Source organism: Mus musculus, chromosome 17 (genome assembly GCF_000001635.26).
Source record: "Mus musculus strain C57BL/6J chromosome 17, GRCm38.p6 C57BL/6J".
Classification (NCBI taxonomy): domain Eukaryota; kingdom Metazoa; phylum Chordata; class Mammalia; order Rodentia; family Muridae; genus Mus; species Mus musculus.
In genome coordinates this window covers 5,841,028-5,859,958 of record NC_000083.6, presented here as the reverse complement: position 1 = coordinate 5,859,958, position 18,931 = coordinate 5,841,028, and the positions used below count along the sequence as shown (strand labels likewise).

General features: G+C 46.6%; 1 protein-coding gene and 1 long non-coding RNA gene across 2 annotated transcripts in view; one reads left to right on the top strand and one right to left on the bottom strand.

Annotated features, from left to right (window-relative positions):
• The window catches only part of Snx9 (sorting nexin 9), a 90,633-nt gene extending 71,998 nt beyond the window's left edge, over positions 1-18,635 (bottom strand). Inside the window, exon 1 of the mRNA NM_025664.6 lies at positions 18,413-18,635. Within this exon, the coding sequence (NP_079940.2) occupies positions 18,413-18,424 (12 nt within the window). The 5' untranslated portion in view covers positions 18,425-18,635. The remainder of the gene's footprint in view (positions 1-18,412) is intronic.
• Positions 11,608-14,247, top strand: Gm35474. Its single transcript, XR_876357.2, has 2 exons — positions 11,608-11,730; positions 13,161-14,247. It is a non-coding gene; the product is annotated as a predicted gene, 35474 (long non-coding RNA).
• Positions 18,636-18,931: the final 296 nt, after the last annotated feature.

Sequence of the window (18,931 nt, the reverse complement as noted above, 5' to 3'; positions counted from 1 at the left end):
ATTTACTCGTATGAGTCCTCCTCTTTAGGGAGAGTTTCCCTCTGGAGTCTCCTCTAACTTCACGTAGCTCACCTTGCCGCAGAGCCGACGCTGGGTTTTCCTGCATCGCAGAGTAAGGAAGGGATGCTGTAAGGAAGGCTGCCCTGCCCGGGAGAATCAGCATAGCTGGTGAGGTGGGTCAGTGGATCTCGGCACTTGCTGTCAAGTCTGATGACCTGAGTTCAATTCCTGGGACCCACATAGTGAAAGGAGAGAACCAACTCCCCAAAGCTGCCCTCTGACCTCTCCACATGCACTGTGGCGTGGGTGTACACCCCCATAGATAATAAGCAAAGCAGCAAAGATTCTTAAAGAGGAAATTGTATTAGAAGAAAAAACATAATGTGAAGAGCTAGCTTAGTTATTAATATAAAACTGGGAAGGAAATCAGATCTGGTCTTTCAAGCAAGCAAACAAGAGGCAAAGCATTAGGAGTGAGCACAAAGCCAGAAGCCGCCCGAGCGGGTCTCTAACTAGACACCTGCCCAGCTGACACACAGCCTCATCACAGTCCTCACCCACCCTCATTCCTTCCTGCAAGGTAAGCCCTAAAGGAGGAAAGCAGCAGCACTCAGGAAAGCTGAAGTGGAGGTAGGCAGGCTTCACACCCGCCCTTACTGGGTCTCAGACGCACTTTATGAGGGAGATGGTCCTCGGTATCACAGAAGCATCAGCTCAGCTGCCTCAGCCAGAGCCTGCCAAGAACGGAATCGGTGCGAGGCAGAGTTCCCACTGCACACCTCTGATGTCTGCGCCATGCCAATCCTACATCCTGGCTCCATGAGGATTGTGCCGAGCAAAAGCTTCCCTCCATCCACCCAACTTCTGTGCACTAAGGCTAAAGGCTCTCTCAGTCAAGCAGCCATCACGGGTGAGCTCAAAAGCTACTATAATCCCTACCTGAGACTATGTTCAAATCATTTCTCCAGGACTGTAGAACCTTCATGGTTCAACCCCACCTGAAAACCTAGCCCAGCCCCATTCCACAGTGCCGAGCCCCTCCCAGATCACTGCCTTCTCTCACTCTGAGTACCAGCACTAGAATAAACACTGTTGAGGTCACAGCATCCACGGGCCTTCTCTCTTTACTGCCCCTCTACCCCATTTTGTTAGTGTCTATCCTCACTCTAGTAAATAACAGAGGTAACCTCACAACTACCTTGAGGGAGAGATCTAGGACATAATTAGCCCAGGGAGCAATTAGTACAAGGGAGGTGGGGTGATTTTTGTATTCTTTACTGTGTGATGATTCCGGACATTACACACTTAGCTTGGCTGTGGAGGAAATGATTGGCTCTGGCATAATTACAAATGGGGATGCTCAGCCCAAAGGGATTGATCTGCTGGGAAGCAGTGGAGCTGGAACTGCAGCATCTCATGTGATGATGAAAAGTCTGCCTTCCCAGCTAGCCTCAAAACATCACTCCCTGATACGTCCATGGCTGCCCTAGGAGCCTGTGCAAACACACAGGAAGAGAAATCACCCTGACGGCCACCGAGGAAGGAGCATTCACACTACACTGCTCGGGTAAAACACGCCCTGTGAGGAGGAGACAACCTCTGTAAGCAGAGATGAAAGCTCTGTTGGGAAGCAGCAAGCATGGAGAGGATTCAGGCCAGGTCGTCTGTCTGACCCTGCCGCTTGGGCATTTACCATGGTGCTGGAGTAACAGTTTTGATTTGTCCGAGGTCATTTTCTTACAAATAAGAATAGAGATAGCATTGGTTTTGCTTTGTTATTTCTATGTCCTCACCAGTAAACCCAATTACTTCACTTGCATTATAAACATTGAACCCAGACACACCCAGAAAGATTAGATCTTGTCACCACCAGCAGGACAATTTTCTCAAAAATTAAACAGTCCCCTTGCATGTAAGGTGAAATCAAAGAGTGCCTCCAAACTGTGTCACCTCTAACTATTCAAACCTGTAAGAGTCTCTACATTAGCAGCTGTGAACTATCTTCCTGTTTGTAAAGTAATATAGAAAAATGCTACCACCATCACACTACTTCAAGAAACTATCACTGACATTTTAAACACAATTTCTTAAAAAGTATCTTGACTGAAGACATGTATTTCTAATTATTTTGTAAGTTTTGCTATGGCATTCGGATTCGGACAGACTTAAGGAAGGCAGTCAAATTACAGTACTAAGTAACAGCAGCATACTGAATTCAGTACCTGACCTGATCAATTCTTTTCAATGCCAAATCTTGGATTCATAAGAACTATACTCTGACGTAAGTAATTAGGGGTGATCTGCCGCAGATCTCAAAGTTGGACTCCTGCTGGCTATGTGGCACATGCCTATCATTCTAGAATATTAGACACTGGCTGGGGGACTGCATTCTAGATGCCAACCTAGGCTACAAAAAAAAAGGACTCACTTATAGAAGGCTAGCATGAAACGTATACTTCACATCAGCAACTTATCAGATGCAAGGTGTGCTCTACGCGTTATAAGCCACAAGGGCACGCTGCTGTTCGCATGTAGCCACCTACTGTAAGTCATGGGAGCAGTTCTGATCCCACCAGTGAATCACATGCGTGCAAAGAGCCAGTGCGGACGGGCGCTTTCTAAGCCTGGTCATACCCGTGTACTTACCATTGGAGCTATGCAACTGAATTAGTGCTCCAGATGATGAGCTGAGTGAAAACAGTAAAGTCTAAGTAGAGCGTGCTGAGGAACCTTAACAATAAATCACTAAAGAGCTAAGTCTAACTGAGTCAACAGCTAAGACAGATGGGTGATATTTCTGAAAATCTAGGATTCTGTACTCATAATGATTTGAAATTGCTTTCCAATTCTTCAAGCTCTTTACAACAAACTAAAATGGAAGCTGTAGGCAATGTATTACAAATGTGGGTTATACAAAACAGACCCTAAAGAGGTGCCATCACAGGAATGTGCTCCAAGGGAGGACACTGCCGTTCTAGCTAAGGACTGAGGGCAGGCGGATGTGATGTGGGGACTTAAAGGAGTGAAGGAGTGTTGTCCTGAAGCGGACACGGGTGAAAGGATGCTCTACTAAAGCAAGCACTTGAAAGGACACATGGTGAAGGATTCTTCGCTAACAACACGCATTACACTGCGTAGTTGAGCTTCTTTTGTTGGGATTCCATAGAGAAGATTGCATTAAAAAGTAGTGTGCTGCAGCTTTCTGCTGTTTCCGTGGGCTAGCGCTGATTGGCAGAGTGATGTCAGCTGAGAGACTCTTGTGGCATTTTACTAAGTCAGACTCACAAGCTGAGGCAAGAAACAAGGACACCTGATGTTTGGAGGGAGTATCAACTGGACTCAAGGACCGTGACAGAGGCTTGGTTTGGCTTGCTTGTGAAGCCAGCAGTGCAATGCTTCTTGGTCTCTCGTCTTCCCTGATCTCTACTTTGTTGAGAGAGACACAGCCAAGAACTCCTGGCGTTCCTGTTGGTCTGGATCCCTTCTGCTGACTTGTGTCCATTCAGTGAGGCCTGGCGGTCACTGCTGCTGCTATCCTAACTCTACCAAACTGGACTGCTGGTGGATCCCTGAAGTGTTTGCAAGTGGACTGACCTGATGCTGATCTGTGAATTGAACTGCTGTTTTCTTGAGAGTGCAAATGGGATTTGCTCCAAAGAGCAATTTCTAAACAGGTCCATTTCCCCTGTATCCTTTCTTCCCACTACCTCTGGTAAGTGGTGGGCCAGAAGGGAGGTTATAGCACTTAAGAACCATTATTAAAAGTAGGCTTTGAAAAAATTAGTTACATGGATGCTTCCATATTCAGGTAAGCTGAGGTGTCCAGTGTTTCCCCTTTAATCTTTATTTCCATCAGTCTGTAAACAACTTCAGGCAGCATGGAGCAGGGAGCTGCCATCTTCCACCTCAGCTACAATCAATCTCCCGCTTCTTCATGCTTTTGTAAAGTGCGTTGGAGTCAGCAAGTTAGTATGTGCACACACGTACACATGCACATATCTTAAAGCCTCTAGGTATCACTATACACCAACCCTTTCTATGGCAAGTTTGTTTTTAAGATGAACAGTTCACACAACTGACAATTTTGAATTGTACTGATTTGAGTATGCTTGGCTCAGGGAGTGGCACTATTTGGAGGTGTGGTCTTAGAGTAGGTGTGCCACTATGGCTGTGGACTTTAAGACTCTCTTCCAAGCTGCCTGGAGGCCAGTCTTCTCCTGTTTGACTTTGGAACAAGAGGTGGAACTCTCAGCTCCTCCTGCACCATGCCTGCCTGGGTGCTGCCATGCTCCTGCCTTGATGATAAAGGACTGAAACTCTGAACTGTAAGCCAGCCTCAATTAAATGTTGTCCTTTATGAGACTTGCCTTGGTCATGGTGTCTGTTCAGAGCAGTAAAACCCTAACTAAAACATGAATATCTAAATTAATGAGATGGCGCTGTTTTCACCTTAATCATAATAAAGCAATATAAACACAGAAAATAATTTATGCTTACAAAGCCTACTGCAAAGACCAAGTATTTGCTACTAAGTCCTATTTTTTTTTTTTTTTTTCCGAGACAGGGTTTCTCTGTATAGCCCTGGCTGTCCTGGAGCTCACTTTGTAGACCAGGCTGGCCTCGAACTCAGAAATCCGCCTGCCTCTGCCTCCCAAGTGCTGGGATTAAAGGCATACGCCACCACGCCTGGCTCTAAGTCCTATTTTTAATGTGTAAATATGATAACAGGTTTGATAGTGTATTATGGGAAAGTCTTTACTTTGAAACATATATGTATGAAACTATTTTCCATGAAATAATGTCTGAAATTTCTTCAAAATACTGAGGGAAGGGAAACTGTGGGATGGAGGCCTGTCAGAAACAACACTGTCCAGGAGCTCATCACGATGGCTACTGTGCGGCCTGTAACGGCCCACTGGACCATTCTACTTTGGTCTAGGCTTGAAGTTTTTATAAATAGCTACAATTAAGAAATACTGAAGTATGCCAAAATGTTTGGATACTATATTAACAATTCATAGGCATGGAAGTTTTATGAAACTCCTTTAGTATGTTTCAAACAAACAAACAAAATCACTGGATGACCCACAGAAGAACAAAGATTCATTGACTCTCAAAGTCCTAAGGCAGGATGAGGTCATTTCTTCTAAGCTCAGAGGAACCTTCTGACCCAGTTCTCAGTTCTCCAGCTGCCTCGTACCCTGCTCTGTTCAAGACTGGAGGAGGCCTTGGGAGTCACACCGGAAACCAGCATCAGTGATGCTCATCAAAAGGGGATGCTGTCAGGCCTACTTGATCCCGAGTCTTCCGGCGGTGTGGAAATCGTTGACTTCTTATCTGGGTGGACCCCGGTGAGGTCAGGATGACAGGGCAACCTGCCTGTTTTAGCTCAAAGCAATGAACGGTCCTGTGAGCCATGTGCCCACATGTCCAGTGGTGTAGTCCAAAGCCTCTACGTTTCCGGTTATCACATTAGATATAGTCTTTGCATTCTCTTTTCACGGACTGGGATATCAGGGTCTGAGTGGATGACCCTCAGCTCCTCTGAAGCCCACTGATCGGCGCGCACAGCCATGACTGTACTGGATACAGTCAACGACGTTTTAAGAAGGAGCTAAAGGTTTCAATATAGAATCAAAGTGAACACACAGCAGTTAGCTCTGACCAACGAAGACAAGCGGTGAGCAGCAAAGGAGCCAGTCGTCTGGGTGTGGTAAAAACCTTCCCTCCCAAAGGGTTCACATTGCCAAATCAATACAAGGCCCCAGCCACGGCCTACAGCCAATTCTGGGCCTCCTTTTCAGCGCCGGCCAGACATGCGCAGCCAGGACCACTCCCTCCTTCAGATCGCCACTTGACCTTCCCGTGAGGCTTCACTGACCACTACTGCGCATGCTCACCTCTTAACACGTGCACCCCGCCCTTTCAGCCCTTCCTCACTCACCATGGCCACTGGAAGGTGTATTCCACGGGAGAAAGTCTTGAGAGCAGGGGTTTGACTTTATTTTATATGCATTGGTGTTTTGCACGCATATATGTCTGTGTGAGGGTGTCAGATTCCCTGGAGCTGAGGTTACAGACAGTTGTGAGCCATCCTGTGGGTACTGAGAACTGAACTCTGGGTTTTCTGGAAGAGCAGCCGGTACTCTTGACCACTGAACCATCTTTCTAGTCCCCAGAGGACAACAGTTTGAAAATTTATTTTCTTAGATGTATTGCTTACATTTCAACATTCTTTGGCCCAATAAGTGTTTGACGAAACTACTGAGAGAACAAAGTAGCATAACGACTAATACCACGAGGACCCAACACCACGAGGACCCAACAGAAGTTTCCATACACGCCGTATATGATCCTGCTCTATATAGACAGAAAGGAATTAATACAGTGTTTGCTTGTTTGTTCGTATGTATGAGACAAGCCTGGCCAGGAACTCACTGCTTAGCAGAGGAGAACCTTGAACGTCTGCTCTCCCTGCCTCTACAACCTACATGTTTGGACGACACCAGACGCACTGTTTGCTAACTGGGTGTATGGAGCCTATGTTAAGTTCTGTGTTTATAACACTATAAAAGACCACAACGCAACCACAGCGACTATTTCTTGCTATAAAGTCAGATACATTGGTAAGCCCACTGGGGCGTTCTGACTCGGTTTTTAAGATCTATTGGTAGAGATAATACTTTGGTAATGCTGCTTTGGATCTTTAGGGTGGGTTTCTTTCTCGTCCTTTTCCTCCTCCTCAGGTGGGTTTCTCCTGCTCTTCTCTAACTCAAACCATTAGTGCCACTATCTTGAAAGATGTGACAAAGCAGTCTTTCTAGTTTGAGTTTCTAAAGCCACAGAAACCACCTGTGAGAATATTGAGAGAAGAGAGAGAAAGACAGAGACAGAGAGAGAAAGAGAGAGAGAGAGACAGACAGACAGACAGGCACAATGCCTTCTCTTTGCATCCTATGGGAATAAAGGCAGGAGAGGGAGCAGGGTCTGGGCAAAGGCAGTGGAAAACAGACAAGAGTCCAGACACAATGGTGAAGCCCAAGAGTGTACAGCTGGCTTCTAGCACCCAAATGGACACGTGGTGGACAGCTCAGAAAGTATCAAGGCATGCAGAGATCTGCACACCCCCACACAGCATGGAACCTACAAATGGCTCCCATGCCCTCAGATACAGGAGGGCAGGTGGCCTGAACTCTCGCCCCTCAAGGGCTGAGGGGACTGAAAGGCAAGACCAGGTTATACTTTCTTTCTTTTTTTTTTTTTTCTTTTTTTTAAATTTTATTTTATTTTTATTAGGTATTTTCCTCGTTTACATTTTCAATGCTATCCCAAAAGTCCGCCATACCCCCCCAATCCACTACCCACCCACTCCCCCGTTTTGGCCCTGGGGTTCCCCTGTACTGGGGCATATACAGTTTGCAAGTCCAATGGGCCTCTCTTTGCAGTAATGGCCGACTAGGCCATCTTTTGATACATATGCAGCTAGAGTCAAGAGCTCCGGGGTACTGGTTAGTTCATAATGTTGTTCCACCTATAGGGTTGCAGTTCCCTTTAGCTCCTTGGGTACTTTCTCTAGCTCCTCCATTGGGGGCCGTGTGACCCAGGTTATACTTTCAAGGCCAACTGTAGGCACCCCGCATGTCAAGACCTTCAACCCTCAGGTCTATGACCAACCCTAGGGATGAGCAGATTATAGTTCAACTTTCCCGGGGCAAACGGGACAAAATCTATTGTACATTGAAAAAAAAGTAATTTTATTTATCAATATAGTTCTTTATTTTGCCAATGTGGACTGTGCAGAATTCACACTGAATCCACCCAGCCTTGTGCATTTTGCAGAGGAGGAAAGGGAGCCTCTAGGATCTTCCTGCAGCACGCTAACGAGGCTCGTTTCAGATCTAAACCCAGGTTCCTCGTCTCCGTGCTGTCTACCACTGTTCTACTGAGTTACATGGTTAGTAGTACACTGCATGCTGAGGGCAGTTCTTTTTCTTTCTTTTTTTACTAAATACAAAATTCAAAGGAAATCTCAAGCTTTCATGAATTAATTGGCTTACTACAGAGGATAGCAGCAGCCTCAAAGATCACTCCATGCATACACAGCCATCTCTCTCTCACACACACACACTGCCAACTCTCTCTCAGGCACACGCACACAGCCATCTCTCTCACACACAGCCATCTCTCTCACACACACACAGCCATCTCTCTCTCACACAGCCATCTCTCTCACACACACAGTCATCTCTCTCTCACACACACAGCCATCTCTCTCACACACACAGTCATCTCTCTCACACACACACAGCCATCTCTCTCAGGCACACACACACTGCCAACTCTCTCTCTCACACATACACACTTCCATCTCTCTCACACACATATACTGCCATCTCTCTCTCTCTCTCACACACACACACACTCTGCCATCTCTCTCACACACATACACTGCCCTCTCTCTCTCTCTCACACACACACACACACACACACACACACACTGCCATCTCTCTCATATACACACAACCATCTCTCTCACACACACACAACCATCTCTCTCACACACATACTGCCATCTCTCTCACACACACACTCTGCCATCTCTCTCAGGCACACACACTGCCATCTCTCTCACACACGTACACTGCCATCTCTTTCTCTCTCTCTCTCTTTCTCTCTCTCTCTCTCTCTCTCTCTCACACACACACACACACACACACACACACACACACACTCTGCCATCTCTCTCAGGCACTCACACTGCCATCTCTTTCTCTCTCTCTCTCTCTCTCTCTCTCTCTCTCTCTCTCTCTCTCACACACACACACACACACTCTGCCATCTCTCTCAGGCACTCACACTGCCATCTCTCTCAGGTACACATACTGCCATCTCTCTCAGGCACACACACTGCCATCTCACTCAGCACAGTATATGAAAGTACAATTCACTGAGAAACACTTCATCGGGAAAGGTATTATGAACTCATTACTATTTGTAACAGTTTGATTTGATTGTCAGCTTGGCAGGATCCAGACTCACCTAGCAGACAAGCCTCTGAGCATACCTATAAGAAATGATCTTGGCAAGGGTTAGCCTTTTGGCAGGTCTGTGGGGGGTTATATTGATAATATATTGATAGGTTGGAAGACCTGCCTACTGTGGTTGGCACCATTCCCTACGCTGGGATCTAGGATTGTATAGTTACCTATGAAATAGAGAGAGATGACTGCTTGTGCATCTTTCTCCTTTATATTCAATCCTAGATCCCAGCGTAGGGAATGGTGCCAACCACAGTAGGCAGGATGTGACCATCTGCTTCAAGTTCCCATGCCTTTGACTCTGCTGTCATGAACTGTGAGCTGAAAGAAATATTCAATTGCTTGTGTCAGGGTATTTTATCATAGCAACAGAAAAAGAAACAGAGTATTTTTAAGTAAGTATTGAACAACAATACTGAAAACGGAAAGAAGATATGGTCTTAAATAATGATTTAAAGATCTGAAATCCGAGCAGAGAACCCTGTCCCTAGAACAAGTTCTAAGTACTGCAAACCAAGTACAGACATAAAGCCACCATTTTAAGGACTGCTGACCTGCAAACCGAAAGACGACGAACTCTATGCATTCCTAAGCACCCTGGCCTTGTCACTGGGGAATCTGGAATAGGCCAGGGCATTAGACTATTTGTCCAGTACATTCTCCTCACTGGGCCCTAAACATGGCCTAATATGGCAAGTACTGCATAAAATTTGAGAGTCCAGCCAGGCAGACTGGACACTTGAAATGCACTTTGGGTCCTGCAAGGCAGGATACTCTATTAAAGAACACAGAACTCCTATGACTCCTGTGAGTCCTGCCTTTTCATGGAATAATGTAATGTCTAAATAATTTATAAATACTATATTTATGTCTAAAAATTAGTTGGAAGGGTAGAACACCATGCATTTAGTGACCGTGAGAAAAAAAGGTAGTACCAACTGGGAAGCTGGGAAATGCACACAATGTACAATTTTGAAAGCTTGGCAGTAACTCTTGTTTCATCCAAATGCTCACACAAACATCCCCAAAGATGAGCTGTACACAGCTTGTGTGCACTCACGCTCTGCTTCCTTCGCGTTCCAGTGTGCTTTCAGGACACTCAGGCTTGGCTCTAGTCCAGCAGGAACAACGAAGTGCAATAAAAATTTCAAGCAAAGCAGCCGATCACATGGCCTGTAAGACATGCTGCTGAGTCAGCACAAAGGAACCACTCTGGAAAACTCCAAAAGGGAGTAAACGCAGAAACCCCGGGAGAGGTGCGCGTGCCGGCAGAACCTCAGCAGCGCCTACAACCCGAGCTGCAGCGTCAGGGGACGAAGAGAGAAAAGTCCAGCGGATAGTGAGGCTGCCGCAGGGCCCCAGCGGGTCAGAGACAGAAGGGAACAGCAAGGAGAGGGCTGGCTGAGGTGTGGAGCCGGGGAAGGAGGGTATGCCTCCTGGGAGCTGGGGCCCAAGTCCATGCTGTCTGGCATGGCTGGAAAAACAAGCAAAAAGGAAGCAGACAAAGTGGGGATGACTGGGAGGAGGAGGCCTCTGGGCGACTGGAACAGACAAACACAAGTTCTACCCGAGAAACACAATTTTAGTATAAGGATCAGAACTAAGTTCCAAGGAAAAAAATAAAATAGCAAGAAAACCAAGACCATGAAAACGGATGAGCAGAAAGACACTGAGTTTTGTTATTAAACCAACGGATCAGAAACTTGAAAACAATGAGTAACGAATCAGATCTTAAAGAATAACCAAGCAGAATTAAATTGAACCAAAATGAACTTCTAAAACTAGAAACACAACCCCTGACACCCCATAAGCCCCAAGCCATGCACACAAATCCACACTGACACCACAATGGACTTCAGAACACAGAAAATGGAGTCTTAAGAACAGGGAGAGAGACTCAGGGCACTTAAAACCAGCTGTAGCCAGTGGCTTCTCAGCAGGGACCCTGGAAGCTGAGGAATGGGGAGACGCTGAGCAGTCCAGAACTCATCACACCTGGAAAGCCACTCTGGTAGACAGGGGAGATATACCCAAGTCATCAACAACGTGTCCTGGAGTCCTGGTGTTGCTTGTATTTTGATGCTAATTCCGCTTTCCCAGGAGGGGTTGCTGGCGAGGAGTGAATCACATAAGCAGGTGACTTCTTAAGAACCTTCTCCCCACCTTAACTTGTTTTGGGTTTTTGTTTGTTTGTTTTTATTTTTCGAGACAGGGTTTTTCTCTGTGTAGCCCTGGCTGTCCTGGAACTCAGAAATCCGCCTGCCTCTGCCTCCAGAGTGCTGGGATTAAAGGCGTGCGCCACCGGAACTTGTAAAATAAAGGCTAGAGCTGGTGATTGGGCAGTGGAAGGGAAGGTGGAGCTAAAAAGTTTGAGGGAGAAGGAGAGAGGAGAGGGGAGAGAGGAGGAGGAGGAGGAAGAGGAGGAGGAGGAGGAGGAGGAGGAGGAGGAGGAGGAGGAGGAGGAGGAGGAGAAGGAGAAGGAGGAGAAGGAGAAGGAGAAGGAGAAGGAGAAGGAGAAGGAGAAGGAGAAGGAGAAGGAGAAGGAGAAGGAGAAGAAGAAGAAGAAGAAGAAGAAGAAGAAGAAGAAGAAGAAGAAGCAGCAGCAGCAGCAGCAGCAGCAGCAGCAGCAGGAGGAGGAAGACGGAGGAAGAAGAAGACGATCCAGACTCCGTGTGGCTTTAAACAGCCACAGGTAACTATGAATATCTTATAAGGGATAGATACTTACAAGACAATTTGTCTTATCTAGGTGGGCAATTTATGTCATTATCAATCGGCTCTGAAATTATTGTGTGGGCAGCTTGTGAATTGAGAATTTATTGATATATAAATCTGACTGATTAATTCTAAGCTTCTAGAGTTCTGATTTACTGGGTTAAGGGGATTTGTGGCTACTAGCAGCATGGGGTAGATGGCCGAGCGGTACAAGCAGTTCTGAGTCAGGTGAGCCGGAGCTAGGAAGATAGCGTCTGGGGTATGGGGCTGCTGGGCAGAGAGTAGCTGGGTATAGCACGGGATGGTGCCATTTTTAAAAATATTTCCCGCAATAATAACAAACCTTCTTTAATAAGAATTCCAATTTACTTTAAGTAGAAGAAAAACTACCAAGAAAGGGCTGAAGCTGGGTGTGGTGGTGCATGCCTTTAATCCCAGCACTCCCGAGGCAGAGGCAAAGGGGACTTAAATATAAGAAGATATAGTATACAAAGATAGGGTACAAAGGAATCACACCTAAATAATCATTAACTCTATACAGTAAAAACATCTAATATCTATTTTATTTAATACTAAGTAATAACTGACTGTACTGGGAAAATTACTGCAGTTATGCATCTTTAGGCTATTTTTAAATTCAGAAAAGGAGTATGATATTGACTGATTTCAGACTTTAATTTAGAGAGACTACTTGACTAACATTCTTCATTGGGGAGCTGTGGGTGGGGACGGAGGGGCATGTAACACAAACCTCCCCAAAGCCTAGCGACTAGGAGAGGCAAGTATAGCCCCCGACCTTCCCACCCCTGTCCTAAGAGCTGACTGACCTTCACGTGCCCTGTAAAATGGTAGGCAGGAATTGGTAAATTACAGCAAACATAATCAAGAGTAAATAAAAATCCCTAGTCTCAAAGACAGCTTGGATGGAAAGATACAATTCAATATTTACCAAAGAAAGCCAATGAAGCCGGATTAACAGTGGAAAGAGACATAGGGGATTTTGTGGTTTTGGTTTTGGTTTGGTTTTGATTTTTTTTGAGACAGGGTTCCCTTGTGTAGCCTTTGTTGTCCTAAACTAGCCCTGCAGACTAGGCTGGCCTCAAACTCACAGAGATCTGCCTGCCTTTGTCTCCCAAGTGCTGGACTAGGGGCATGCCCTGACACCACCTGGTTAGAAGAAATAGTTTACAGAAAAAAACCTTGCATCACTAGTAATAGAGGCTACTTCATGAAGATGAAAAAGTTTAATTCACCTGAAAGATACTATTAACTTAGAGAAACTGTTTGAGCCCACCCTTTTATTCTTTGGTTTTATATCTTAAGTTAATCTTTTATAATTTGGGGGAATATTTCACACATGGCATGCTGTATTTATAATATTTTCATCTGCCCCCCTTCTTTCTACAGCCCAGACACTCTCACCGACTCAACGTCATCCTCTGTGACCATCACTGTTACTGATGTGAGTACAGACACCCATGCGTACACACACAGAAGCACACACACACTCAGAGGCACCACACACCCACATACAACAGAGAGACTCACACACACTTACAGACACCCACACATTCCCATACAACACACAGAGACATACACACACAGAAACCCACACATTCACAACACATAGAGAGACTCACACACAGACACACAGACACACACCTCAGTGCATTTACTATTACTCATATATACATGTGTTTAGAGCTGACCACTTGAGCCTGGATAACCAGCCCGGCAAGAGTCTTGTCCCTAGAGAGTCCTGGATTCTCCCTCCCTCCGAAGCTATGGAATGCCATAGCTCTTTACTGCGGGTGGGGCAGGATGAGATTTCCATCCCCATTGGTATGTTGACTGGTGAGGTCATGATTCAGGTTTTGTTTAGGCAACCACATTGTTGAGATGTCATGGGTAAGTCTAGAAGACGTGAAATCACAGCAGGCTCCCAGTCCACTGCAACTACAGACAATTAATCAGAAAGGATGTAGATGCATACAGCATACTTAACAAGGTCAGCCTAACAGGCGGTCACTGACGTGTCCATCCCGAGACCTGCCACGCCCTTTCTGCACAGAGAGAACATACTACTGAAACTGCTTCCTAAGCATAAGCTTAGGCTCGACAAATTTTTGCCCACAGTACTGGTTGTCAATCAGATTTTCTGGTCAAAGCTATCTAATTAGAAATCAATCAATTAGAATCAACAGAAAGATAACAGGAAAATCTTCAACGTTTAGAAGCCATGCACAACGCTGACAACCCACAGGCTAACAAGAACTTTGGAGTCTCGGAGTGTGGTGCTGCTTCCAGCTACTTTAACACACTAAGAAACATTTTTTTCGTGTAATCCTAAGTAGATCAGTTATATTTCAAAGCATTACTAATACCTAAACTAGGTACAATGTTTGCATTGTGCATGCATACTTTACAAAACGGTTGTTAGCTTACAGTTGGAGATGCACTACTCCATTAAAGCTATAGTGTGTAGGTCACTTCACATTATACTGTATGTACACTGCATGGTGCTCAGTAGAACATCACCGTGTTCTTCCAAACCGTCGCTGGGGATACAAAGGTAAGCAAACACAAAACTCCAGCCTCCAGGGACCCACAGCATCCTCAAGGAGGCAGCCACCAGTCATGGAAGCACACATAATTGGCAGGGGATGGCATGAGAGGCTTCTGGGAGGTGCTGCTCTAGGCTAAGACCTCACAGGCACAGCAATTCAAGAAGAAGGAACAGCAATGCATGCCTACAGGGCTTGCTTCAAAGGGTCTCAGTACAGAGCCCAGATTGGCCTTGAATGTGGATCTCCCTGACTCTACTTTCCCTAGAACTAGGATTCCAAGTGGACATCACTAAACTGTGTTGAAAGCTACCAAGTTTTAAGTCGTTAAAGTTAAGCTATTATTTGATTTCAGGTGATAAAGGCAAGAGATAGCAAAAACTATCTTGGCAAAGCTGTTTGCTTTCTAATCTCTTACTCCTTTGTTAAATTTTCATGTTGCTATTGTTATAGGATCTTTCTTTCACCACACACACAGAGATTTAAGTCATATAAAATACTGTCACACAGAAGTGATTGGGAAGCACCCTATATTCTGTTTTTAAACTTGTAAAAGCAGCTAGGTGTTGCAGCACACGCCTTTAACTCCAGCACTGAGGAAGCACAGGCCCATAGATACCTGGGTGGTAACAGTCAGCTTGGTTTGCAGAGCAAGTGCCGGGCAGTGAGAACTACATAGCGAGACCCTGCCTCAAAAAACAAAACCATTCCACCCTCCAAAAAAAGACTAGAAAAACAGTCTTAACGTGTGTGCTCTAATGAATGCACACACTCAAGTGTGCATGTGTGTGGAGCCAGGAGGCCAGAGGTCACAAGGGTCACCCTTCTTGCTGCCGATCATATTTTCAGTGAACCAGGCACTAGCTGACTCAAGGTTAGGTCAGGCTGGCTGACTAGTGGGGCCTGATAGGGCCTTCCCAGGGCCATAACTAAGGAGTGCACACTTGGCTTTATTTATTTATTTATTTATTTTAACCTTGATTCTGGAACTCAGGGCCCCATGCGTGTACACTTTACATCTGAGTTCCATCTCCTCAGCTCTTAACTTTAATTCTTAAGAAGCTTCAGATAGGGGTTTCTAGTATTAAAATGAAGGAGTGTTTAGAAGAGATCGCAAAGTTGCTTCTGAACTATCCTCATGAATCTAGTCCAGTATGGAACCTCACTTCCTACCCAGATTTCTAATGTTCCACACTCATCTAATTCACCCAAAAGGCTGCATAAAACATACATATAATGTCAGATACTATATATGGAAGGGGAAGCTGGAAGGGAGGGATTAGCACCCCACGATCTTTACTACTGCTATAAAGTGACCATGTAATAGCAAAAGGATCCTCCATATCAATTAGCAAATGTTAATCCTGGTTTGGAACTTACAGCTAACCATATAGAGATAGATCAACTGCCATGAATTATTTTATGCTCATTTTTATATATACAAACAATTCTCAAGGCCTGATCCTTTAGATAAAACTCATTTACTCAAATTCACTTCAGGATTACGTCAGAGAATAATGTTAAGAAGCATCTAACACAGGTCAAGACTGAGACACTCTCAAGGCCTGTAGCCCTGTTTGCTAAATAAGACATGACTGGACTCTAAGCTGTGTGCGAACTTAAGCAGAGCTCAGCAGTCTACTGAGGAAAGATTAGAAACGAAACCCAGATGATCCCTTTAAAGCATATAGTTACTGACGAATTGTCTTTAGCAATGAAGATCTGCCCAATTAAAGCTCTACACAATTTTTTTTTCTATTATGACTCTACCAAAAGCTCTTAAAAGTCATGAGAATTCAGGGCTAGCGAGATGGCCCAGTGGTTACGGAGCACCACTGCTCTTGCAGAGGAACAGGATTTGGTTCCTAGAATCCACGTGACTACTTACGACGGTCAGTTGACTCCAGTTCCAGGGAATCCAGATCCCTCTTCTTGGAACAAAACACCCATACACATAAAATAAATATTTTTCAAAATAATCATGTGACTTCAGAGATAAGTGTATATTCAAGAAAATATTGTAAGAACGACTTAGACTAAAACTGTGTATGGGAGAATTAAAGCCATTTTCCCATAAGCACTAAGGCAATCCCAACCCTACCAGCTGTCCACGTGATGCATTCATTTCCCAACACTTAGCTCTTATAGCAAAAGCCTGGGCACTACTTGGGCTTAAACGTCATTGAGTCCATCATCAGTCCTTGCTAAGTACACCTGACCACCTACAGGGTTCAAGGAAGGGAAGAACTCCAACTCTTCAGCTGTGGGGAAGGGAAGAGGTGTGTCTTTCAGGGACCAACTCAAAAATGAGCTTTGCTTTGACACACAAACGGAGAAAAGCGCAGAGGAGTTCCCTTTAACGAGGCTTTCCCAACCAGCCCCTTTCTTCAGAGGGCAGTGGTTTGTCCTCTGGTCCACCTGGGGATGCGGCCTCTTGGAACTGTGATTACAAACTAGGGAAGGGCACCAACAGGCAGCCAGGAGAGCTGGAATTTGCCTTCAGAAGCAGATAACAAGTAGGAAGTGCTTACACAGGTAGTGAGGCAGTGTGCAGAGGGGTCACAGGCACCTCAATTTCAGCCCAAGGACAGCCGTGCTTTTTCACTGGAAACATAAGGCTTCGCCACCATCAAATAAAACTTTTTCCTCTGCTTGGATATATGCATTACTTGCTAAGCTGAAGTAGGCATGCATGCCTCAGATCAGTACAAATATTACAGAATAGGGTCTATGTCACAAATCATTGTCAATGTTGCAAGATAACTCTGTAATTGAATTTTCAATTTCTGAAATGTCTAGGCAACAAACCTCAAAAATCCTCTGCTTAAATTAGGTTTCATCTCCAACAAAGTTTGTCACAATATAAGTATATTGAAAGGTAGGTAGTTGTCTTATATCTAGGAAAACCAAGCAACAACTGCTCAGATATACTACTAACAAGGCAATTATTTCAACAGTAGCAGTAGGTTTCTGAAGAAGCTTCATTTACATATAAACACTACACCTAGACAGAGTCAGGACAGAGAAAATGAATTTTTCTGGGCCCCAACTTCAACAGACTAAATGAAATCAGGCACTTCTGACCTTCCAAATTCCTTAACACTTTCCTATACCTTCTATAAACACCCATCTTTAAAAAAAAAAAAAAGTTTTCATCAAGCCAGAAGTAGCTTAGACGTGTCAAAAATAAATCTGGAAAAGGCACGCTGTTTGTAAAGGTGACATAATCAAAGCTCCGAGTACCAGTCTGTCTGCTACCCGCACATCGCAGGTCTATCAGAGGTTCACCTATGGTGCCTCCCACCCCAGGTCCTCACTTCCAAGGCTTAGGCTTTTCCCGGTGGCTATTTCATTCCCAAGTGACTACTGAAACCGCACAAGAAAAAGGAACAGGAGAAACTAATTTTTGTTGTTGTTGTTTTGTTTTTGCAGACTCAGATAGCAAAAACGGACTGCTAATTTCACAAACAATAACAAAAAAATAAGCAAACCAAGATTCCTGGCCATTTACCAAGCAGGAACCAAAGTTCCACTAAGCAGTTGGGGCCTGGGCCTTTTATGTTTTCTTTCTTTCTTTTTCTTTTTTTTCTGCCGGCAAACACGTAATCTAAAAGCACAGTCATTTCCCTCTTGATACTTTATTCGCTCCGAAAACGTCCCATTCAAACAGAAAAAGCCAGCCAAAACCAAAAGGAAAAAATGAGAGCCTGGAAGGCAGTGGACGCGGAGGGAGCGTGACTCCCGGAGGCTGCAGCGTCCTCCCCGCCCGGCTCGAGCGCCGGGCTGCCGTACGGAGGAAGGAGGCAGGCGCCAGGCTCAGTGCGGAGCGGCAGCGTCCGAGTGGCCCGCGCGCTGCTCCGGGGCTACGGGAACTCCGCGTGCCGGGGCGCCCGTCTCCGCTCAGGTGCAAACTTTGCGGAGCCGCCGCCGCCCAGGGGGAGCGGACCCCAGCGCTCGGCGTGACCCCGCTCTGGTGCCCGAGGTCGCGGGGTGAGGGGTGGGGGGAGCTCGCGAGCGACGCGTCGGGGCGCTTCGGCCTCGCCACGGCGCCGCGGAGCCGAACGGCCGGTCCGGCCTGCGCCGCGCGCCCCTCACCTTGGTGGCCATGGCGGGCGGTTCCCCGGCCCCGGCGGGCCGGCTGGTCTCCCGTGCTGCGGAGCTTCGGCCCTAAGCGGGCGGGGAGGTCGACTCCGTCTGCGGTTCGGTGGCTGCGGCCCGGCGCGGCGGCTCCGCCTCAGTCCTGCTCTCGGCGCTCCGGCCCCCGCGGCTCGGCGACTCCCGCCGCCGCCCGCGCCTGCAGTTCCTGAAAGTCCCGGCTGCGCGGCCCCCGCCCCCGCCGGCCAAGCCTCCCATGGACCGCGGCGTGCGCGGCGGAAGCGCGCCTGGGGCCTCGGCCGCAGCCCGGCCTCCTCGCCCGCCCCGGCCTCCGCCCCGACCCCGCCGCCCGCGGCTCCGAGCGCAGGGCCCTGGCTGGAGCGGCGGCTGCGGGGTCGGACGGGCGTCGGGGTCGCGGCCTGGTCGCCGCCGCCGCCGAGCCGTTCGCTGGGCGCGGCGCCGAGGGGGGCTGTGCCTCAGGCCCGGCTCTCTGCGAGCCGGAGAACGGTGATCCCCGGG